General features: G+C 46.2%; 2 protein-coding genes across 2 annotated transcripts; one reads left to right on the forward strand and one right to left on the reverse strand.

The window, feature by feature from the left end:
* Positions 1 to 4,589: 4,589 nt before the first annotated feature.
* Positions 4,590 to 7,851, forward strand: LOC119321385. Its single transcript, XM_037595089.1, has 5 exons — positions 4,590 to 4,659; positions 4,749 to 5,191; positions 6,138 to 7,022; positions 7,142 to 7,294; positions 7,397 to 7,851. The coding sequence occupies exons 1-5, from the start codon at positions 4,590 to 4,592 to the stop codon at positions 7,787 to 7,789; spliced, it is 1,944 nt and encodes a 647-aa protein (XP_037450986.1). The 3' UTR covers positions 7,790 to 7,851.
* Positions 7,852 to 11,421: 3,570 nt separating this feature from the next.
* On the reverse strand, positions 11,422 to 14,003 carry LOC119326147. Its single transcript, XM_037599859.1, has 6 exons — positions 13,668 to 14,003; positions 13,101 to 13,133; positions 12,923 to 13,011; positions 12,663 to 12,728; positions 12,345 to 12,437; positions 11,422 to 11,995 (listed from the first exon to the last, which is right to left on the reverse strand). The coding sequence occupies exons 2-6, from the start codon at positions 13,121 to 13,123 to the stop codon at positions 11,502 to 11,504; spliced, it is 765 nt and encodes a 254-aa protein (XP_037455756.1). The 5' UTR covers positions 13,124 to 13,133; positions 13,668 to 14,003; the 3' UTR covers positions 11,422 to 11,501.
* Between the last annotated feature and the right edge of the window lie 10,104 nt (positions 14,004 to 24,107).

Raw genomic sequence — 24,107 nt, forward strand, 5'->3', positions numbered from 1 at the left:
GTGGGAGATGGTAGCACGAGATTTATTCAACCAGTTCGGATGGCGGTTGCATATAGGATATGAGTCTTGAGAGCTTATCCTTCTTATTGCCATTCCGGTTGTGATTGTCAGCATGAACTTTGATTTTTTATTTTCGCTCCACTTGCGAGTTGTAATACTTTGACGACTTTATGCTATTTTGCGAACTTTTAATAAGATGGCTGCATCAATCATTATGATGCAGAGGCCGGGGGTACGCCTCCATTTCCAAAAAAATCATTAAAAACCTTATTATTTTTACATAGCCAAAGCGACCAAATAATAGCAAGCGCTCCCACCCTAAGAAGAATTCTAAACCCGTGATCAATTCTGTCTAACCAGTTGCCAAATACATTAGGAACACTACAAGTAGGATACAAGCTAGAAGCTATTTGGATGACTGACCATATAGAACGAGCCACTTTGCATTGGAAGAATAAATGTTTTATTGTCTTCTCATGGTGACAAAAGACACATTGAGGACTTCCATGCTAATTCCTCTTAATAAGGTTATCTTTAGTAAGAATGACTCCACGACGAAGATACCATGCAAAGATTTTGTTCTTAAGAGGTATCTTCATCTTCCAAATATTCTTGTTATTATCTACTGGCACATCAGACTGGATTGATACTCTATACATGGACTCCACTGAGAATTATCCATTCCTATGGAGGTTCCATCGAAATACATCATGCCCATGTGACAATTGCATCGTGGACAACCGCTCGAGCAGGATGGTCCATGATTGGAGTCTGGGTCCAATTAAATCTCTTCTAAACATCACATTTGGTGGAAATGATTCCATTACCGTGACGATACCCTTGTGGCGCACAATTTTGTATAGAGCCGGATATTGTTCCCAGAGTGTGGCATTTCCTAGCCACTTTTCCTCCCAGAATCTAATTTCTGAGCCATCCTTAATAAGGAAGGATCCATAACAGAAGAAATATTTCTTCGTAGCCATTAGACCCACCCAAAAGTGGGAATCCCCAGACTTCCAGTATACTTGGGATACCGCCTTGGAACCCACATATTTCCTCCTTAGGAGGGTTTGCCATACACCATCTCCCGTCAGTAATTTAAACAACCATTTGTCGAGGAGGGCCCTATTCTTAACCTCAAGGTCATGAATGCCCAACCCGCCTTGGTCTTTGGGACGGCAAACCACACTCCATTTAGCCAATCGATATTTCTTTCTCTCGCTACCTCCTTGCCAAAAGAATCTTGATTGAAAACAATTCAATATATGTAAAAATCCTTTCGGCAACTGGAAGAAGGGAATCATATATAGTACCAGATTTATGAGGACCAATCTTCCACCCAGAGATAGCAGTTTACCTTTCTAACTGCTAAGTCTTTTTTGCAGTCTCTCCTCGATGTGTTTCCATTCAGCATTTGTGAGACTCCGATAATGTATCGGTATCCCCAAATATGTGATCGGAAACTGGCACAACCCGCATCCGAACAGTTCAGCGTACAGGTGGGCCTCGTCTTGAGCGTTGCCAAAGCAAAACAATTCACTTTTATGAAAATTGACCTTAAGACCCGAGAGTTGCTTGAATGCTGATAAAATCAGTTTCACATTTCTCGCTTTCTCGAGGTCATGATCCATGAAGAGAATCGTATCGTCGGCATACTGAAGTATAGAGAGACCACCATCAACTAGATGATTTACTACCCCATCAATTTGGCCATCAACCTTGGTATGCTCAATCATGACTGCTAGCATGTCCGCCATTATATTAAATAGCATGGGCGATACCGAGTCACCTTGTCGCAATCCGATCTTCGTTTGGAAATAGTGTCCAATGTCATCATTGACGTTAATGACAACACTACCTCTAGAAACGAAGCTATGGATCATAGCGCACCACTCTACAGAAAATCCTTTCATTCTGAGAGTCTGTTCAAGAAAGGGCCACTTGACTTTGTCATTAGCCTTTTTAAAGTCTATTTTGAGTACCACCCCATTCAACTTTTTTCCGGTGTAATTCATGGACTGTTTCATGAAGGATAACAACTTCATCTATGATGTGTCTGCCTTGCATAAAAGTTGTCTGTGAAAGACGAACCACATGTTCAACAACCGAATTTAGCCTCATTGTTGCAACCTTTGTGAATATTTTAAAACTAGCATTAAGGAGGCATTTTAAATAGGTCTATATTGTTGTATCCTTTCAGCCTCATTAACCTTAGATAGTAAAATAATCTTACTGAAGTTTAAGCGAAACAATTCTAGGTGGCCAACATGTAGGTCGCTAAACAAAAGTAGGAGATCTGGTCTGATGACTTCCCATAAGTTCTGATAGAACTCTGCGGGAAAATTATCCGGACCCGGGCCTTTGTTATGCTCCATTAGGAAAACTGCCTTTCTAACTTCCTCCTCGGAGTATGGAGCTGTTAGAAGGCTATTTTCCTCATTAGAGACCTGGGGGATGTCATCTGTTCGGGTCATTCATCGAGAAGTTTCCTTCCTCTAGGGCTCCGAACAAATTTCTATAATAATTAGTGATATAAGATCTAAGTTGCTCATGTCCCTCAATCGTGCTCTCATCCTATTGTAGGGAATGAATAATTTTCTTCCGGTGTTTGCCATTGGCGACTCGATGGACATATCTAGTATTCGAATCACCTTTCATGATAAACTGAGAGTTAGAATGTTGGTACCATTTGAGTTCCTCTTCATGCAATATGTTAGCTATCTTTGCATTCGAATGACTCTTGAGCTTGATTTCATGCTCGGATAGAGGTCTCACCTCTACCAAAGATTCTATTCATCAATGGTAGATGAAAGACGAAGCTTCTCCTTTTAGAGTATACCCACCGTATACCTAGCCCAACCATCAAGAAATTTACGCAATGCACGCATTTTGTTATTCCATTTGTGTATTGGGGTAGGCCCAGTCACCGGTTTCTCCCACACCTCCTTCACCATGTCATGGAAGCCATCCTGAAGCAACCACCCAAGTTCAAACTTGAACTTGCGTCTATGTTATGGTCGTGGTAAACTAGTAGTTAGGAGAATGGGTGTGTGGTCTGATATCGCCTCGATAGTAGAGCACGGACAGACACCATAGGAAATTTAGATTCCCAGTCAGTATCCATTAATACGCGGTCTAGTTCCTCATATGTCGGTTCTGGAAGACTGTTCGCCCAAGTGAATTATCTTCCAATCATGGAAACCTCTCGCAGATCTAGACTGTCAATGACATTGTTAAAAAGGAAAGACCAGTGATTATCAAACCTACCATGGCTTTTCTCATTTGGAAATCGAATTAAATTGAAATCCCCACCTATAAGAATGGGATAGGGATTATCTTTAGCTAGATTAACCAAATAGTGAAGGAAGTTTACCACATGTTATGCTAGAAGGAGACCTTCTCTCAATGCAAAAACTTCCGCCATACCCGCATCAACAACATGAGTTCATATGCTCTTAATAATTCACTAAAAGACTAAGCAATATTTGTCAAACGAGTTCAACTTAGCTCTCGGGTATGTGGCTGCAGTGTGCAAACAAAAGAATTCACCTGTCACTCATTATCTCCCTCCACCGGTAGACATCATACACCCCCTCCTAGTAGGTCTGTGCCATGGCGTCGCCTCTGGCGCTTGATAGTCGGGGGTTCTTGCAAAACATCTCTAGTGTGACCTCTATCCTCGTGTACATATATTTTTATCTCCTAGCCGACTCTCAACCAGTATAATTTGGATGTGCAACACGACCCATCGTATTCTTCTGGCCCAAATCACTTCATAATGCTTAAGAAACTTCACAAAAGAAAAATAACATATACAAAAAGAATGCCACTATACAACACGACACAGCTGAGGCTTCCAAGTTACTGTGCTGATATCACAATTCCATCACGAACAGAGCATCTACAGCCGGACTTGGCAAATCTGACCTGTCAAACGCCGGCGGGCGCGCCCGGGGCGTGTCCGCGGACAGTGACCGGTCATGCCTCAGATGTTTCATTCTATAACCGGATATCTCAAATTAGAAACCTCAAATCCATTTTATTACATGCAACGTGAGCTGATTTTAAGCGGAGCTCGTCCGGCTCCACCGTGTCCATGTCCAACGGCCAGCTGCGCTCCTCTGAGTGTTGGTGAGGTCGCCGGCGAGGTAGAGTAGGACATGGGACATGGGCTGGGTATCACCGTCTCCCATGCCCTACTTTTCCTCATCGGAGAACGGAATCCTGATGGTGCCGGTGGACGTCAGATCGATGATGGATCCGTCCTAGGACGATCCGGCGAAATCCACCACGACGCGGTTGCGGCGCCGATGCACCATACGAGGCGACGGAGAATGCGACTCCACCTCTCAAACGTCCACCGCTGCAAGGTCTTCCGCATCCTTCTGCGCCCGCTGCCTCGCATAGCAGCCACGTCACACCATGTTTGCGTCGACCGACGTCCATGCTGTGTTCACCTTCGCCTCAGCGCGCCAACGGAGGGTTGCACGTCCGCCACCGTGTTCGGACGCTAGACGAACCGCACCACCTCCGGTGAGGCAGCGGTGCCACACCTCACGGCGGATCCATGTGCCATTTGGGTGGATGCAATGGATTCCCGGCGGAAGGAGTTCGAGCGCTGCTGTCGGGCGGCCTCCTCCCATGAGCGGCGGAGCACAAGTCGGATGGTCATCTCCTCCTCGGGGTCACCAGTAATGTCTGCATCGGCCAACTGGAAATTCCACCACCAACATGCCCACAATCTGCAGATGAGCAAACTCTTTTGAGACACCTTCAAGAAGGAAAACAATGTCCAAGGACGTCGTCGCCCTCCGTCTCCGACACCATCTCCGTCGCGCGCTGCGTGGCGGCCGCCAAGCCGCTGCGCCGCGCCATCCTCGATCGGGGCTTCTGCCACCTGCTAGCGCAGCGCGCCACCGCCACCTCTGGCTACGACCCGTCCCTGCTCCACGGCGTCTCCTACAAGGTCGAGGACAACGACGCCGACTGCCCCGCACGCGTCGTCCAGCCCGTGCCCCCCGACGAGCCCTCCGTGCTCTGCTTCAACGAGAGCCTCGCCTTTGAGCCCGTCGCCTCCTGCGACGGCCTATCAGGCGGGGCGGAGCATGCGGGGCGGCGAGCTCGGCGGGGCGGGCGGGGCGGAGGAGGCGGGGCAGCGAGGGAAGCGGAGCGGGGCGGAGGAGACGGGGCTGTGCGAGCTCGGCCAGGGACGAGGAGCAGAGATGCAGCAGGAGGAAAAGATCCCTTTTTACATGCACATACACGGGTGGGCCTAGCAGGAAAAGAAGGAGAGAGAGAGAGGGGCTGACTGGTGGGGTTTTGCCATGCAAAAATTAACGCCAGCGGTCCCAAGTGCCCCCTGATGGGCTGGGTTTCGCCGCAGGTCGCTAGGGCTATTTTTCTCAAATCCGACGCAAAACAACGTCTTGGGGGCGTGGCTGGGGCCTTTTTTTCCCAATGAAAGCAGCAGCAGCAGCAGCTCCTTTTCGAGCTGCCGTCCGAAGGAATCAATCCGAGTCGCAGTCCGCAATCGAAGCGGCTCCTTTTTTTAGCGGCAATTCGGAATCAAAGCAGTCCTTCCCGGGCTGCAATCAGAAACAGGTCCTGTTTCAGTTTTAATTAAATCTCCGAGCTGCCATCGGTGGCAGGAACGTGGCCGCTATAAATCTGGCCTGGCGGCAACCGTGGTACCCGCCAGTTTTAAGAGGATACGATCAACTCCCTTCGGCGAGCGATGGCCAAACCATCCGTGGACGGCCTCGACAAATCCTCCCTCGATATGGTGGTGAGTTTGTCCTCCTGTTCCTTTTCTCCTTTAGGTATAGCTCTTACAAAGTCAGGGCATAATCAGAATTCGTGGTCGAATTTAACCTTTTCGGTGGGGAAATATCAAAATTGCATCAGTCCCTTGAAAGTATATAATCAAATTTGCAGGCTTTTTTCTGTGGAAAGTATAAAAACTGTATAATCAAAATTGCATCCTTCTGTGGGTAAGTATAAAAGTTGTACAATCAAAATTGCGTCTTTCTGTGGGAAGTATGAAAATTGTGTCTATGTTTGTGGAGAATATTAAAACTGCACCTGTGATGAGACTAATATAAGAAATCAACTGTGATTTGTTTCCATATCAAATGTAGGAGGACAATCAAGTTGACAGGCTCAGTAAGTTGCCGGATGACGTTTTGCTCAACATTGTGGAGCGACTTGATATCGCTGATGCTGCACAAACCACCATCCTCTCCAGACGTTGGAAGCAGATCCCTGCTTTACTCTCAAAGATTGTTATAAAGGTTGCTTCTTTTCAACCCAAGCATGAAGGTAGGAAGTTAACCTCAGATGATATAGTTCGGGCCAATACCAACGTGCTGCAAGCAACCAGGAGCATACTGGAAAAGAGGGCTGCAAGTCCACACACCATTCACCTGTTGCGCATGCAATTCTACTTGGGAGATGAGTCCATTTTCATTGGTCAGACTGTTGCCAACACCATAGCAACACACAAGGTTGCTTCAGTTGAGTTTACAATCTTGACGAAGGTGCGCACAAATTTTACCAATAATGACCTGCTCACTCATGGGAGGCAGTTCATGTCATTCCTTGGTTCGTGTCCAAACACATTTGGTGGTCTTGCACGCCTCACGCTAGAGAATTTGAGGTTAGGAGAATCAGACTTTCCCAAAATTTTCAGTATATGCAAGCAACTCGAGGTCCTCTGCCTCTACCACTGTGATATGGGCATTGAGTCTTTGCTGGAAGTGGAACACTCACAACTCAGTGAACTGGTGATTGGCCGTAGCGTGCTTATTAAGAGGGTTGATCTGAAGTGGGTACCAAAACTCACAGTACTGAAATTTAATATGTTTCGATCTCAAGATGACCCCTTCTGTCTTGGCTATGTCCCACTTCTCCAGACTGTGAGCATCATTAATACTGGTTTTTCTTGGCACAAGATGCTCAAGATAAGTGAGTTGCTGGGTGAAACCGCCATAAGCAACCTGCATTTGAACTTCAAAAGTGAAAAGGTTAGTGAAGGTTCTCAATGTTGTCAGTGATGTGCGTAAGTTTTGGTGTCTGTGGTGGGTGGAGGTTATAATCATTCTTTTTGGTTAACATAGTTCTGCGTTTGCCCACTCTTGTGCAGATTTGGGTCAAGCCGGAAGGTCGAAGACAATTGTTACCAGTGTTACACAAGCTAAGGCTTGTGAATCTGATTAACATTTCTGAAGAATGCGATCTGACTTGGATAATGTTCATACTTCAAGGTGCACCCACCCTTAAGGAACTACGCATCTTGGTGAACTCTTGTGCCGATTATTCAATTCTCGTTTTTATGATGTCATTTCGAAGTTCAAACTTGCTGTGTCCAGTTAAGAATTTTTGACCTGACCAAATGCAGGTGCGGGACCATTTATGTGAAATGGTAACTGGGGAGCAGAGAAAAAAGTATGCCTTTAGCGAGGAGAAGGACAAGGGACTAGAGTGGGAACCATCTGCATCTGATTTCAAGCACCACAACCTTGCCGAGCTCAGAATCTATGGGAGGTTTGAAGCAGAAGAAAAAATCGTGCGCTTTGCCAGGAATGTCATGGAAGCAGCGGTGAATCTCGAGGACATAAAACTTTATAAGAGTCCAGTGTGTGAGAATTGCAAGCACATGCTCCAGGAGTGGACGTTGAAGGAGAAGTCGTTGCTTAGCTACAAACTCAGAAAGGGGATGCTGTCTTCGCTCGTCCGGATTCAGTTCCCAAGTTTAGGGGAAATTTTTACTTGGCCCAATTACTGGTCATGAGCTGCAAGCTGCGTTTTTTTTTTTTTGAGGGGTTGCAAGCTGCAGTTGACAGGAGTTGTTGTATGCATAGATTAATTCTCCCTGGTCAACCTTTTAAATTATTTCTGTTTCGAGATTGTACTGGGCCGAGGAGGATAAGGAGTAACTCTTGACATTAGTGTGAAGTATTTTGGCAAATGAAAGTTTGGGATGTGTTATTCGTGGCAAATGCTTGTACCTTGTTTTTGTTGTGAAATCCCTAAGATTAATGGGGACATAGACATGGAGGTGCTTGGAGAAATAAACCAGGCTTTCCTTAAGCACCGGTGCTTATTTGTACAGGGCTGACGCTTAATTAGGGACCTCTTCGGTAGAAATAGGCACCGGTGCTTCAGAAAAATCCGATTTATTTTTCTAAGCACCAGTTTAAGCCCTAGCATTGTTCAAGGCCTAACACTTGCCCCAAACCTCTGTCCGCGATACAAACAAAAATTACCCCAAACCTCGGTCTGCAATACAAACATTTTTTTACCACAAACCTCCGTCTCCAATACAAATAAAAATTAAACTAGCCGAACAAATATCATGTAGACATACATAAAATACAATATGATTTACATGAACCGGAGAGTAATTCGTCTGTTGAACTAAAACATAAAAACCCTAAGGCAGACGTATCCATGCAACATACATAAAATTTGACATAATTTACATGAACTGAACGATATTTTGTCCGTTCAACTAAAAATTACAAAAAACCTAAACTAATTTGTACCGGGCGGTGACCTCGTATGCCTGCCGGCGGGACCTCCGCCGCCGTCCATGCCATCGTCGGAGTGAGAGTTGGCATCGAGGCCTTTCCAATGGCGGAAGAGCGCGGGGGCGCGACAGCCTTGCCCGGTCGCCGCCTGGCGCTCATGGGGGAGCCGCTCGGCTTCCTCCCGCGCCTTGTGCAGGTCCACTTCGGCCAACGCCAACCCTGACCGGGGGGCCCTGTCCTTTCCCTTGTCGGTAGCGAGGCGGTGTCGCTCAACGACGATTCCTCCTCGATCTTGGTGAGCTCCCGTTGAGGCATGCAAGCGTCGCACGGAGGTCTCCGCGGTGGTGACGGACCGGTCTTATCCCATGCCTCCGCTAGGTCGGGTCCGCGCGAACCCAGGCCGGCGCGACGTCGGACTTCGCGGATGCCGCACCCTCTGCGCGGGCTCCCTGGCCGCCCCCTCGTCCGCCAGTGTTGTGCTCCCCAACGACGAGTCGCCGCCGTGACGACAAAGATAGTGGAGGAGGCGCCCGCGCACCTTCGCGGTGGGCACCTCCTCCTGTTGGAATATTAAGAAAATTCATGATTAATTCCATTAAATAATTCATGACTAGAACAGAGACTAGCATGCAACGATCTAGCAAACTAGATGAACAACGAAACATGCAGAGCAACATCTCACATGACACAACAACTTCACAGAGAGACATGAACAGATCACGAAGGACACATTGTTTGTTAGTTGCTGTAGGAGCGACGGTATTGATGACGATGTTGGCGATGATCTGTTGTTGACGATGATGAGTAGCACCGCCCGACTTAGTCACTTAGACGGAAGACGGCCCGTGGTGACGAACTTGAGCAGTCGCGCAGAGTGCTTTCCAAAAACCTAATTCGCCATCTCCCGGTGCAGGATCCCAAAGACAAACGGTTTGGTTTCTAAGTCGTATACTTACCGGACAAAAAATAATTAATTTGTCTGCCGAGGCATAAAAAATAAAACGGCAAAAGGAAGTTGCGCCCTTGTAAGGCAACATACCGAATTTCGGCGGAGCATTCACGCGCGTCCTGACCCGAGCCCGGCCAGGCGAGCCGAGTGAGCGCGTGTATTTTGCCCTTTCTTTTATCAATACACCACTTAGAGTGATGGAGAGGACCCACTATATAAAAAGGTCCAACTCTTTCTCAACTTTTGGGGGTGGACTAAACTTAGAGCCACCACTTGCTATTTCATTCATGGGCCACTATTTAAGATTTCGGAATTTGTTAATGAGTCAGGCCCATTATTTCTAACACCTCCTTCACGGCCTTGTCTCACCAGACGCGGCTTGATGGTGACGTCGGCTGGTTGATGCGGTCGTACCGGTTGTGCGGCGGCAACGTCGCCTCACCCTTCACACGTCGTCCAATTTGGACGTCGCGGTTGCGTTGGGGGAGGGAGGCTCCTGCTTGACGCGCCAGAGAGGCAGTGATGCCAGATCCACCTCGAGACGGTGGAGAGGCGGCTCCAGACCGTGATCCTTGAGCGACCGCCCAATGACGAGCGCCAGGTGCGGCTGGTACTCCTCCTTCGCAATGGTCCCCCGCAAGGAAGTGCAGTTGCTGCTCCTCATTAGAGGAGAGGATGATCTCCTCCTTTTATGGAGAACCCTGGCCCCGGAGAGCTATGGCAGCGGTGCCATGATCCGTATTTGAAAGAAAATCTAGAGCCAACCACCGGCACGAAGAACCAGGACTTGGTCATCGTCGCGGAGAAGAAAGGAGCTATGACGGCGGTGAGCTAAGAGAAAGGGAGCAACGGTGAGCGGAGAGGAAAGGATAGGAGATGTGATGTGGATGGTGCTGGAGCTGTGCTTAAATAGCCCGCCAAGCGAGTGGACGGGAAGTCGGCTTCAATGGCGCACCGGCTGAAGTAGACTTCTTGGTTGTCGCATCGATGTTAAAGAGGCATCACTCACTCGTCCGGTCGCGTCACTTTGAATTGCATCAATGTCGCCAAGTCACATCCACTCTGGAGCGGCTTGACCGACATGAATGTGCGACACCCGTTTCATGCGGAGATGGTTTGAGTGGGACCAATGCGTACGTGGCCAATGTGCGGACCCCTGCAAACCTCCTCTTAGATTGCGCGCTGGAGGGCTTGTAGCGTTTCAAGGGTGGTTAAGTGCCAACACGCCTAGATAGATACATAAATGTCAGTTTGAATGAAGTCAAGTGCAAACCGTGTCAACAACGAGAAATTAAAGTGTACATCTGGATGGTTTGAAGTGAAAACCTTAACATGCGAAAGTGTCTACCTCATCATTAGAAAAGCAAGTATCTACGTGCGATATATGCATTCGAGTATCAACCGGCGTCAACTAGTTGTCAAACTCCAAATATTTTGTTGGTAGAGGAATGAAGAAGTTGGTGTTGGAGATGCCCTCTTAGCGATCTGGAGGTGGACCCCGCTGGTCATTGTGTTGGTGGAGGTCAAACTTTGCCTCTGTGTCACTCATGCAAGGACAATTCGCCCTTGTGGAGGAGGGGAGGAAAACCCCGACTAACCGAGGTTCATTTTTCCTATGTTTTCCTCTATATATACTGCTGCTGGTGCTGGAGGGGACCGTTTGGTTCTCGGGTACATATGTACCCTATATGGAATTCTTTTTAGCAATTCAACAAAAAGTCAAAAAATTCTGAAAATATTTTTGAAATAAACTTGACCTTTCATTGTACTGGTGAGAAAAGTTTCACAAAAAGAATACTCCTCTTTGACTTATTTTCCAAAAAAAGACAAATTTTCGGTCAAAATAGGGTGAATAGTGACCTATAATAGCAAATAAATTTTGTCTTTTTCGCACGTTGGTTTTTTTTTTGTGAAAATTTATATACTAGTGCGCAAATATGTCAATTTAATCTAAAATACTTTTGAACTATTTTGACTTTTGTTTAATAATTATTTTAAATAATACATGCGGGAGCCAAAGGGTGCTATGCCCTCTCGTGCGCCGTTGCGCCACTGCTTGTCCTCAATCTGGGAGTGAGGGCGACGCTTGGCAAGACGGTGGCCAGGCGGCATCGCCGAGAGAGGGCGACGCTTGGCAGGGCGGTGGCCATGTATTCCCGTGCCCATTTGACCCGCGCTCTCATGTTCCTCTGCTCTCCTAGTAACTGGTCTGCCACGGTTACCAACTGATCGTGCCTTGCAAGCATGGGACCTTCCAACTCAAAGCGAATCAGGTATAATGCAAACTCATGCACCTCATCGCTGTAATCGTCCAGAACTTCTGCGTACGCAGCCATCTGTTCGGCCCACTGAATGGTCCCCTCGAGGAGAGGCTCTGATACACGGTCAGACCGTATATCACTCCGAAGCTGGGTGTACAACAGTTCGGCGTGTGCCAGCATGTCGAGACCATGTGCTGCATATCGCTGTGAATGCGCCAGAGTACACTGAATTTTGTGCACCCGATCAGGACCATAATCTGCCAGGAAATAAGTTTGCAATCAAAGAGCTGTCAAAAAGGCAATATAAGCACATCAAAGATGCAGGTACAAACAGAAAGGTGCTACCAACAGTATAAGATTATTGTGTTGCAAAGAAGCAACAATGTCGGATTATCATGAGGTAATATCCCTATACATAGAGCATTATATTCCTATACATAGAGCATTATATTCTGGAAGACATTCTGAGGTAATATCTCAGTCACTCCTTTTCTTCCAGACAACAAAGAGTAATGTATAGTTGATAACTTAGAACTTGGAAAATGTCGACCCAAGACAATGACTTCAGAACCAGATCCATCCTAAAACTAAAGAGTTGATACATACCATGGTCATCATACATTGGCACGTGATTCATTGCATAGTTAGCCAGCTCCAGGGGATTCTCGGCAAATAACTGCCCCATCAGATTATCTTCATCTGCACCATTATAAATCAGAAATTCAGTTTAATCCAAAGAGAATTGGAGACAGCAAGTATACAGAAAAACATAATGCTCTAGGTATAGTCACTCGTTTTCTTTTAGACAACACAGCAGTTTACTCAAGTAAGATAATTCAGAACTTGGAAAATGTCTGACCTAAGACAGTGATTTCAGATTCAGAAACAAATCCATACTCAAACTATACAGGGGTTTGCACGTACCAAGTTCCTCAAAAGCTAGCACACGATCTTCTGCATTCTGCGACAGGTGCTTGAAATCATCATCACCTGCATCGTTATCAAACAGAAATCAAAGACATGTAGAAAATATTTTGATGCACCATGGGAAACAACAAATTTTAAGTTCTCAGGTGCCCAAGTTGCATTTTCAGCAATAAACAAGCAATCAACAAAGGTCGGGAAAGAATTAAGCAATAATAAGAAGCACCAAAGAACTCATTAAACTATAAACGAATTTTTACATGTCCGCTCATTCTGAGGTTCATCCTCCAGGGGCTTGTCATCATTGGTTGCATCTTCGGAATAAACCCCCAAAGGCTCAGTGTCCAACCTATTCAAATATACAACAGTAGTGAGTCCTGATTAATGCATTAATAATACCGTGGAAAGACAGGTAAATAATTACCGACTAAGACTCACTTGAATAACTCATCATCCATCATGTTCAGCAGCCTGAAAATGCAATTGAATAAAGGCTTTAGCGAAATAATAAATTCGATTGCAGGCAAGAAGCTCGAGTTACGATAGGAGCAAGATTCGGAGACGATGCAAAATAAAAGGAGGCTTATTCCCCTCTGCCTCGGATGGGTATCGAACCCATGATCCATCTGCCGGCGGTGACCTTCCATAGCGGCGGAGACCTCACTGGAGTGGGTTCCGACAACCAAAAGGGGGCGGCGCTGCGTGCGAACAGACGAGCGCGAAGCCGCGCATCTAGCGGTGCACGCGGTGTGGCCGGGGACCGACGGATTCGACGCCGGCGGCGAGGTCCGTGGCGTAGGAGCTCGCTAAGGACGAAACAAAAGGCGGCGGAAGGTTCTACTAAGACGTGCGGTGCGCGCGGCGCAAAGGGGGCGAGGCAGAGGGTCACCGGAGCGACGCCGGCGACCATGCCGCGCGGCGGCGGCTTCGTGAGATCGTCGAACGAACTCGATGTCAGAGAACGCTATCGAGAGGGGGAAAGAGTTGGGAGGAAGAGGAGCTCACCAGGACCACGGAGGTGTGATCCGCCGGTCGAGTAGCGGACGGAGGCGGAGGACTTTGACGACGACGCGGCGGCGGCCGAAGAGGAAGGAGTGGTGGCTGTAGTCGTTCGGGAGCGGCCTCCTGGACGTAGGCGAGGAAGACGTGGACGGCGGAGCTCCTGGACACGGAGCCGGTGACGGGGAAGAATCTTGGACACGGTCACGCCATGGCTGCGCTCCTACGCGCTCTCGGTTCCTCCGTGGATTGCGTGGGGAGGAGGAGGAAGAAGGCGAGGGGGGAAGAAAACCCTGGTGGCGGCGGGCGGTAGAAACCGTCGCGCGGACGCCGAGGGGCGGTTATAAGGACGCGGGTAAGTGTGGACGGCGGCTTTGGGCGCGCCCTGGCCATGTGCCACTGTACAGCTCGGTGAAAAATCCTCTTCATTTTGAGGGCACGGTGAAAATTTCTTACCGAGGTGGAAGACGAGGGCGTGCCGTTTCATCACGGTGGGCTGGGCTGGGCTGGTGCGGTCAAAGAGAGAGAGGGAGGGTAAGCTGGGCTGGGCCGCTCTAGTTCCTCTCTCTCTCTCTCTCTCTCTCTCTCTCTCTCTCTCTCTCTCTGTGTGTGTGTGTGTATTTCTTTTCTTTTCTATTAAAAAATAGAGAAAATACAAAAAGAAAAAGAGAGGTCTTAGGGACGAGTTTGGGCATGAGACCAATTCTTATGGAATTTTTACAAAATATGTGATCCAAGAAAAATCGTTGTGGGCATGATTGGAAAGTTTAGATTCAAACTCATTTGAATTAGGTCTAGGTTTTCTAAAGTGTCCAAAAATTCTCAATTTTCTGTTGGAGATTATTTTTGTGATGTAAGAATTTGTGGCAAATTTTGTAGTGTGATCATTGAATTTAAATTCAAAAGGAATTTGGATAGGGCTTGAATTGAATTTGAGTGAGCAAAATAAGTAAATGCAAAGAAGCTTCAATTGAATTCTGAAAAAATTTCAATTTTATGTCAGTTATTTAATGTCATGATGAAAAAAAATGAAAATGCAAAGTTCAACATCTCATAATAACTACTCCCTCCGCCCGGAAATACTTGTCATCAAAATGGACAAAAAGGGATGTATCTAGAACTAAAATACATCTACATACATCCCCTTTTATTTATTTTAATGACAAGTATTTCCGGACGGAGGGAGTACTAGTTATACGCCCATGCATTGCTATGGGAGTAATAAAAAGAAACGCGGTGGCATCTGATCGAAAGGTGCCATGTGCCGTTTTACACCATGTCATTATACATGTTTATTGTATTCCTCTGTCATATCTTATGGTTTATTTTCTCCAAGAAGAGCATTACTTGTCCAGTCTTTCCCTTATCTGGTAACACACGTCCTTCATGAATTCGTCATGCGGTGGCATTTGACTGAAAGGTGTCATGTGTAGTTTTATACCTTGTCCTCGCAAAAACAAATATACCATGTCAATATACATCTTCTTGTGTCATGCGCTTACGATTTATTTTCTTCTATCAGAACATTATTTGTCCAATCTTTCCCTCATATATTACCACCTCGTTCCTCATGAATTCGTCATGGGGTTAAAAATCTCAAATCTTAGAAATTCAATATTGACTAAAAGTAATAAAAATCTTGTTCATCAAACAGGATGAAGGAACACGACAGAGGTGGTGAGTGCGGGCACCACAATGGGCACAAACACGACACATATATTTAGCATGCATATATCAAACACGACTACACAAGGTTTTATGGGAGTAAATTATAAATCCCCTTACATGCCTCTTTCTGCAAGTAAATTATAAATCCTCTTACATGCCTCTTTCTGCTCAAATGAACTCTTAACCAGCTATATATGCTATAAATGGAAACCCTATAGTTGTAGACCCTTTAGTATGGCATTTTTTTAGGTTTCTTCAAGAGCTTAGGTTCTACCCCCTCTATTTCTAAATATTTGTCTTTTTAGAGCTTTCAAATGGACTACACATACGGATGTATGTAGACATATTTTAGAGTGTAGATTCACTCATTTTGCTTAGTATGTAGTCACTTGTTGAAATCGCTAGAAAAGACAAATATTTAGGAACGGAGGGAGTAGTCTTTTGTACTACTCCCTCTGTTCCTTGATATAAGGTGTATAGATTTTTGAGATTTTTTTTGAAATATAAGGTGTGTTGCATTGCACCACTCCTTTGGATATTTTTTTAGGGATTTGATTACATTTCCTTATATCAGGCAAGCTCCTCTATTTTCTCATGTCAATTAGTCAGGTGTAATCTCGCCCAGAACTTATGAAATTTTTCCCTCCACGTGTGTTCTTTAATTTCCGCGCCAAAAACTATACACCCTATATTTAAGAACGGAGGGAGTATGCGTAAACTTTTGGTAAGCGTTTCTACCTACCTAAGTAGGACGCGTTTGCATGTTTATATAGAATGGAAATAGCCCCCATCACGGCATGTACATGATCTGATTGTTACAAACGTGGGAAACAAGAAGATGGTAAGTTTAACCACGATTTGGTTTTATCTCTAACCATAACCGTGTACAAGATATTGACTCTAGAAGATTTTACGTTAACAGCCCACCTCAATCACACTTTGGTAAGAGTGAGATTGCGCCTAAACTCTTCTAGATTCCGTACCGGTAAAACTTTTGTAAACCCATCTGCAATTTGATCCTTTGAAGACACAAACTGTACTTGAAGTAGTTTCTTCGCCACCCTTTCTCTGACAAAATGATAATCAATTTCGATGTGCTTGGTACGAGCATGAAAAACGGGATAGGCTGAGGGGTAGGTTGCCCCAAGATTATCACACCACAAGCATGGAGTTTGTCTTGTAGGCATACCCAATTCTTTGAGTAACTACTGTACCCAAATAATTTCAGCTGTAGCATTAGCTAATGCCTTATATTCTGCTTCAGTACTTGACCTGGATACAATGGCTTTTTTCTAGCACTCCAGGATATTAGATTTGATCCATAAAATATAGCAAACCCTCATGTTGATCTTCTATCATCAACACATACTACCCAATCAACATCTGAGAAGGCACTTACCAACGTGGATGGTGTCTTCCTAAATGTTAGACCTATATCCACAGTGAACTTAACATATCTAAGGATTCTCTTTACTGTTGTCCAATGAATAGTAGTTGGTGCATGCAAATATTCACAAAATTTACTGACTGAAAAATAAATGCCAGGTCTTGTGAGAGTCAATATTGCAATGCTCCAACAATACTTCTGTACCTTGTGCTATCATCTCGTCCAAGAAGTTCACCATCACAAGCGGACAATTTTTCAGTGCTTGATAGAGGGGTAGGTGCTGGTTTGCAATCTTTCATGCCGACTCTGGTCAAGATTTCTTAAGCATATTTTTCTTGTGTTAACATAATCCCATCCTGAATTTTCTTTACCTCGATCCCAAGGAAGAAGTGTAAATCTCCCAAGTCCTTTAGTGCAAAGCTAGAGCTCAAGTCCTGCAACAATGCTGAAACTGCTTCTTGAGAGGAGCTAGTTACAATGATGTCATCAACATATATGAGCACAAATATTGTCATCCTAGACTTGTTAAAGATAAATAAGGAGGTGTCAGCCTTTGAAGGAGCAAAGCCCAATTCCTGCAGTTTTGAGCTTAAACGGGAGTACCATGCTCTTAGAGATTGCTTGAGTCCATTGATGGCTTTATCTAGCTTGCACACATGAAAGGGTGAGTTTTTGTCTTCATAACCAGGTGGTTGTCTCATGTAGACTTCTTCTTCCATAACACCATGAAGGAACATGTTCTGCACATCTAGCTGCCTTAAACTCCATCTCCTGGATACAACAATAGACAAAACAAGTCTGATAGTAGCAGCTTTAACTACAGGACTAAATTTGTCCTCATAATCTATTCCATACCTTTAATTAAATCCTTGTGCTACTAATCTAGCTTTATATCTGTCTATACTACCATCAACTTTCTTTTTTATTCTATAAACCCATTTACAATCAATAACACATTTTTTCACGGCTAGCTGGAACTAAGTGCCACGTCTTATTTTTCATCAATGATGAATGCTTAACATCCATAGCCTTTCTCCAATTCGTACTGTTCAAGGCTTCTTGCACATTTTGCGGTTCTCCTGTTGCACAAAAAGATGCATACTTGACTTTAAATTTTTGTTCTCATAGAGTATTGTACCATCCGATGGAAGTAGCGGCTTTGAAATGCCAGATTGAGAGCGTGTACGCCCTCGAACAATAACTCTAGTAGAGGCTGATCTAGACCAGCTGTAGAAGATCCGGAGCCCACCTGGCAATCAGTCGCAGGAGATCCAGCGCCCACCTGGCTGACAGGCGCGGGCAATCCCAAAGTCGCCGATCCACCCAGCCTGTTGCTGCTGGGGCTTTTTCACTGTTTTGACCTTCTCAGCAAATCTTGGCACAAAATGAACTCCTTCAAAAACTATTTCACGATCTAACCCTTTTGGTAACGCCACTAGCCGTGGCGTTTCTGCTCTATTTAAAAACGCCGAACTAGCCATCGTTGCTGGCCTGGTCAAATAGCTAGGTTTCAATGTAAAAACGCCAGCCCTTGTGGCGTTGCTGGGAACGCCAGCATGTGTGGCGTTTGTTCCCAAGTATGAAACGCCAAAGTGTGTGATGTTTGGAGCAAGTTCTTTTTATTGTCACTTATTTGTTAAGGGAGCACCGCCATGGTCCCTTGGCATTTCAGTTATGGACAGCAACACCAGCGCCTTTGACGTTTCGTCTTGGTGAGAAACGCTAGCTACCTTGGCATTTCTTCTTGGTCAGAAACGCTAGCTACCTCAGCGTTTCTATGTTGGGCAGAAATGCCGCGGGCTGTGGCGTTGCTAAAAGGGTCAGATCATGAAATACTTTCACATCGAGTTCATTTGTGACAAAGTTTGTTGAAAGGGTCAGAAAAGTGAAAAAGTCCTTGCTGCTGCTGCTGCTGGCGTTTGTCGCAGGCGAGTCAGGCCCAGGTGGCCCATGTGGCGAGGCGCCGTTGGCGCTTGGAGAGGCAGCGGGCCCGGACGACGTGACGTGCACTCGCGCGCTGTCGGACGAGAGATCGACAGCAGCCCGCGTGGCTCGCGTGGCGTCTCGTGATTGCTCGCTCGTGCGGCTCGGGATTACAGCCTCTGTGTTGCCCGTTGCAGCTGCTGTAAGGCGATCCGCCTGGGATCGCGGGCACGGATCAGTCTGGGATCGTGCGCCGGGATCATCTCCGTGTCCTTAATCTCCAACATATAAAATAATGGATCGTTTCTTGCCAAATTTAACCTGTTTTCGACGAGACTTTCGCCCAGATTTTTTTCTGCGTCCTCTGCATCTCCTGCATTTCTTCCTGCAGCAGGTTGGTCAGTAACACATGCCATATTTGTTGGGGAACGTTGCAGAAAATTAAAATTTTTCCTACGGTTTCACCAAGATCCATCTATGAGTTCATCTAAGCAACGAGTCAAGGGAGAGAGTTTGCATCTACATACCACTTGTAGATCACGAGCGGAAGCTTGCCAAGGGGATGGTGATGATGGAGTCGTACTCGAACGTGATTCGGATCACCGATGTCCTAGTGCTGAACGGACAGCACCTCCGCGTTCAACACACATACGGGACGGGAGACGTCTCCTCCGTCTTGATCCAGCAAGGAGGAAGGAGAGGTTGAGGAAGGCAGCTCCAACGGCAGCACGACGGCGTGGTGCAGTTGATGCGGCAGTATTCCGACAGGGCTTCGCCAAACACGTACGGAGGAGGAGAGGTGTTGGGGAGGGGAGGGGCTGCACCTTGGCTTGTGGTGTGTTGCAGCCCTCCCCTCACCCCTCTATATATAGGGGAAAGGGCAAGGGGGGCCGGCCCTCTAGGGAAAACCCTAGGGGGGGCGGCGGCCAAGGGGTGGGGGGCTTGCCCCCCAAGCAAGGGGGTGCGCCCCCTTTAGGGTTCCCCCCCAACCCTAGGCGCATGGGCCCAAGGGGGGCGCCAAGCCCACTAGGGGCTGGCTGCTATCCCCACGCAGCCCAAGTGGCCCCCCAGGAGGGGTGGCCCCTCCCGGTGGACCCCCGGAACCCTTCCCGTGGTCCCGGTACAATACCGGTATGACCCCGAAACTTTCCGATGCCCGTTTAACAACTTCCCATATATAAAACTTTACCTACGGACCATTCCGGAACTCCTTGTGACGTCCGGGATCTCATCCGGGACTCCGAACAACATTCGGTAGTCACATACTAGTCTTCCTAACAACCCTAGCGTCACCGAACCTTAAGTGTGTAGACCCTACGGGCTCGGGAGACATGCAGACATGACCGAGACCACTCTCGGGCAATAACCAACAGCGGGGTCTGGATACCCATGTTGGCTCCCACATGCTCCTCAATGATTTCATCGGTTGAACCACGATGTCGAGGATTCGATCAAACCCTGTATACAATTCCCTTTGTCAATCGGTACGTTACTTGCCCGAGACTCGATCGTCGGTATCCCAATACCTTGTTCAGTCTCGTTACCGGCAAGTCACTTTACTCGTACCGTAATGCATGATCCCGTGGCCAACATCTTGGTCACCTTGAGCTCATTATGATGATGCATTACCGAGTGGGCCCAGAGATACCTCTCCGTCATACGGAGTGACAAATCCCAGTGTCGATCCGCATAAAACAATAGATACTTTCGGAGATACCTGTAGTGCACCTTTATAGTCACCCAGTTACGTTGTGACGTTTGATACACCCAAAGCACTCCTACGGTATCCAGGAGTTACACGCTCTCATGGTCAAAGGAAGAGATACTTGACATTGGCAAAGCTCTAGGAAACAAACTACACGATCTTTGTGCTATGCTTAGGATTGGGTCTTGTCCATCACATCATTCTCCTAATGATGTGATCCTGTTATCAACGACATCCAATGTCCATAGCCAGGAAACCATGACTATCTGTTGATCACAACGAGCTAGTCAACTAGAGGCTCACTAGGGACATATTGTGGTCTATGTATTCACACGTGTATTACGATTTCCGGATAATACAGTTATAGCATGAATAAAAGACAATTATCATGAACAATGAAATATAATAATACTTTTATTATTGCCTCTATGGCATATTTCCAACAGTCTCCCACTTGCACTAGAGTCACCAATCTAGTTACATTGTGATGAATCGAACACCCATAGAGTTCTGGTGTTGATCATGTTTTGCTCGCGAGAGAGGTTTAGTCAGCGGATCTGCGACATTCAGATCCGTATGTACTTTGCAAATTTCTATGTCTCCATCTTGAACATTTTCACGGATGGAGTTGAAACGACGCTTGATGTGCCTGGTATTCTTGTGAAACCTGGGCTCCTTGGCAAGGGCAATAGCTCCAGTGTTGTCACAGAAGAGTTTGATTGGCCCCGACGCATTGGGTATGACTCCTAGGTCGGTGATGAACTCCTTCACCCAAATAGCTTCATGCGCTGCCTCCGAGGCTGCCATGTACTCCGCTTCACATGTAGATCCCGCCACGACGCTCTGCTTGCAGCTGCACCAGCTTACTGCTCCACCATTCAACATATACACGTATCCGGTTTGTGACTTAGAGTCATCCAGATCTGTGTCGAAGCTAGCATCGACGTAACCCTTTACGACGATCTCTTCGTCACCTTCATAAACGAGAAACATGTCCTTTGTCCTTTTCAGGTACTTCAGGATATTCTTGACCGCTGTCCAGTGTTCCTTGCCGGGATTACTCTGGTATCTTGCTACCAAACTTACGGCAAGGTTTACATCAGGTCTGGTACACAGCATGGCATACATAATAGATCCTATGGCTGAAGCATAGGGGATGACACTCATCTCTTCTTTATCTTTTGCCGTGGTCGGTGACTGAGCTGAGCTCAATCTCACACCTTGTAACATAGGCAAGAACCCTTTCTTGGACTCATCCATTTTGAACTTTTTCAAAATCTTATCAAGGTATGTGCTTTGTGAAAGACCTATGAGGCATCTCGATCTATCTCTATATATCTTGATGCCTAATATATAAGCAGCTTCTCCAAGGTCCTTCATTGAAAAACATTTGTTCAAGTAGGCCTTAATGCTGTCCAGAAATTCTATATTATTTCCCATCAAGAGTATGTCATCTACATATAATATGAGAAATGCTACAGAGCTCCCACTCACTTTCTTGTAAACGCAGGCTTCTCCATAAGTCTGCATAAACCCAAACGCTTTGATCATCTCATCAAAGCGAATATTCCAACTCCGAGATGCTTGCACCAGCCCATAAATGGATCGCTGGAGCTTGCATACTTTGTTAGCGTTCTTAGGATCGACAAAACCTTCTGGCTGCATCATATACAGTTCTTCCTTAAGATGCCCGTTAAGGAATGCCGTTTTGACGTCCATCTGCCATATCTCATAATCATAGTATGCAGCAATTGCTAACATGATTTGGACGGACTTCAGCTTCGCTACGGGAGAGAATGTCTCGTCGTAGTCAATCCCTTGAACTTGTCGATAACCCTTAGCGACAAGTCGAGCTTTATAGATGGTAACATTGCCATCCGCGTCCGTCTTCTTCTTAAAGATCCATTTGTTTTCTATCGCTCGCCGATCATTGGACAAGTCTGTCAAAGTCCGTACTTTGTTTTCATACATGGAGTCTATCTCGGATTTCATGGCTTGTAGCCATTTGTTGGAATCTGGGCCCGCCATCGCTTCTTCATAGTTCGAAGGTTCACCGTTGTCTAACAACATGATTTCCAGGACAGGGTTGCCGTACCACTCTGGTGCGGAACGTGTCCTTGTGGACCTACGAAGTTCAGTAGCAACTTGATCCGAAGTACCTTGATCATCATCATTGGTTTCCTCTTCAGTTGGTGTGGGCATCACAGGAACATTTTCCTGAGCTGCACCACTTTCCCGTTCGAGAGGTAGTACTTCATCGAGTTCTACTTTCCTCCCACTTACTTCTTTCGAGAGAAACTCTTTTTCCAGAAAGCATCCGTTTTTGGCATCAAAGATCTTGCCTTCGGATCTTAAGTAGAAGGTACACCCTACAGTTTCCTTGGGGTATCCTATGAAGACGCATTTTTCCGACTTGGGTTCGAGCTTTTCAGGTTGAAGTTTCTTGACATAAGCATCGCCTCCCCAAACTTTTAGAAACGACAGCTTAGGTTTCTTCCCAAACCATAATTCATACGGTGTCGTCTCAATGGATTTAGATGGTGCCCTATTTAAAGTGAATGTAGCTGTGTCTAGAGCGTATCCCAAAATGATAGCGGTAAATCGGTAAGAGACATCATAGACCGCACCATATCCAATAAAGTGCGATTACGACGTTCGGACACACCGTTTCGCTGAGGTGTTCCAGGCGGCGTGAGTTGTGAAACGATTCCACATTTCCTTAAGTGTGTGCCAAATTCGTGACTTAAATATTCTCCTCCACGATCTGATCGTAGGAACTTTATCTTTCGGTCACGTTGATTCTCCACCTCATTCTGAAATTCCTTGAACTTTTCAAAGGTCTCAGACTTGTGTTTCATTAAGTAGACATACCCATATCTACTTAAGTCATCAGTGAGAGTGAGAACATAACGATATCCTCCGCGAGCCTCAACGCTCATTGGACCGCACACATCGGTATGTATGATTTCCAACAAGTTGGTTGCTCGCTCCATTGTTCCGGAGAATGGAGTCTTGGTCATTTTTCCCATGAGGCATGGTTCGCATGTGTCAAATGATTCATAATCAAGAGACTCTAAAAGTCCATCAGCATGGAGCTTCTTCATGCGCTTCACACCAATGTGACCAAGGCGGCAGTGCCACAAGTATGTGGGACTATCGTTATCAACTTTACATCTTTTGGCATCTACACTATGAACATGTGTAATATTACGCTCGAGATTCATTAAGAATAAACCATTGACCATCGGAGCATGACCATAAAACATATCTCTCATATAAATCGAACAACCATTATTCTCGGACTTAAATGAGTAGCCATCTCGTATTAAACGAGATCCAGATACAATGTTCATGCTCAAACTTGGCACTAAATAACAATTATTAAGGTTCAAAACTAATCCCGTAGGTAAATGTAGAGGCAGCGTGCCGACGGCGATCACATCGACTCTGGAACCATTCCCGACGCGCATCGTCACCTCGTCCTTTGCCAGTCTCCGTTTATTCCGCAGCTCCTGCTGTGAGTTACAAATATGAGCAACGGCACCGGTATCAAATACCCAGGAGTTACTACGAGTATTGGTAAGGTACACATCAATTACATGTATATCAAATATACCTTTGGTGTTGCCGGCCTTCTTATCCGCTAAGTATTTGGGGCAGTTCCGCTTCCAGTGACCCTTCCCCTTGCAATAAAAGCACTCAGTCTCAGGCTTGGGTCCATTCTTTGACTTCTTCCCGGCAACTGGCTTACCGGGCGCGGCAA

The sequence above is a fragment of the Triticum dicoccoides genome, chromosome 6B, assembly GCF_002162155.2.
Source record: "Triticum dicoccoides isolate Atlit2015 ecotype Zavitan chromosome 6B, WEW_v2.0, whole genome shotgun sequence".
NCBI classification, from domain to species: Eukaryota; Viridiplantae; Streptophyta; class Magnoliopsida; order Poales; family Poaceae; genus Triticum; species Triticum dicoccoides.

Coding starts and splice junctions, on each gene's coding strand:
- LOC119321385 (XM_037595089.1), top strand. CDS start 4,590: ATGGATTCCCGGCGGAAGGAGTTCGAGCGCTGCTGTCGGGCGGCCTCC. Junction 5,192..6,137: donor GGGGCGGAGGAGACGGGGCT/GTGCGAGCTCGG, acceptor TATCAAATGTAG/GAGGACAATCAAGTTGACAG. Junction 7,295..7,396: donor TTAAGGAACTACGCATCTTG/GTGAACTCTTGT, acceptor GACCAAATGCAG/GTGCGGGACCATTTATGTGA.
- LOC119326147 (XM_037599859.1), bottom strand. CDS start 13,123: ATGATGGATGATGAGTTATTCAA. Junction 12,729..12,922: donor ACCTCAGAATGAGCGGACAT/GTAAAAATTCGT, acceptor ATAACGATGCAG/GTGATGATGATTTCAAGCAC. Junction 11,996..12,344: donor GCCAATGTATGATGACCATG/GTATGTATCAAC, acceptor ATTTCCTGGCAG/ATTATGGTCCTGATCGGGTG.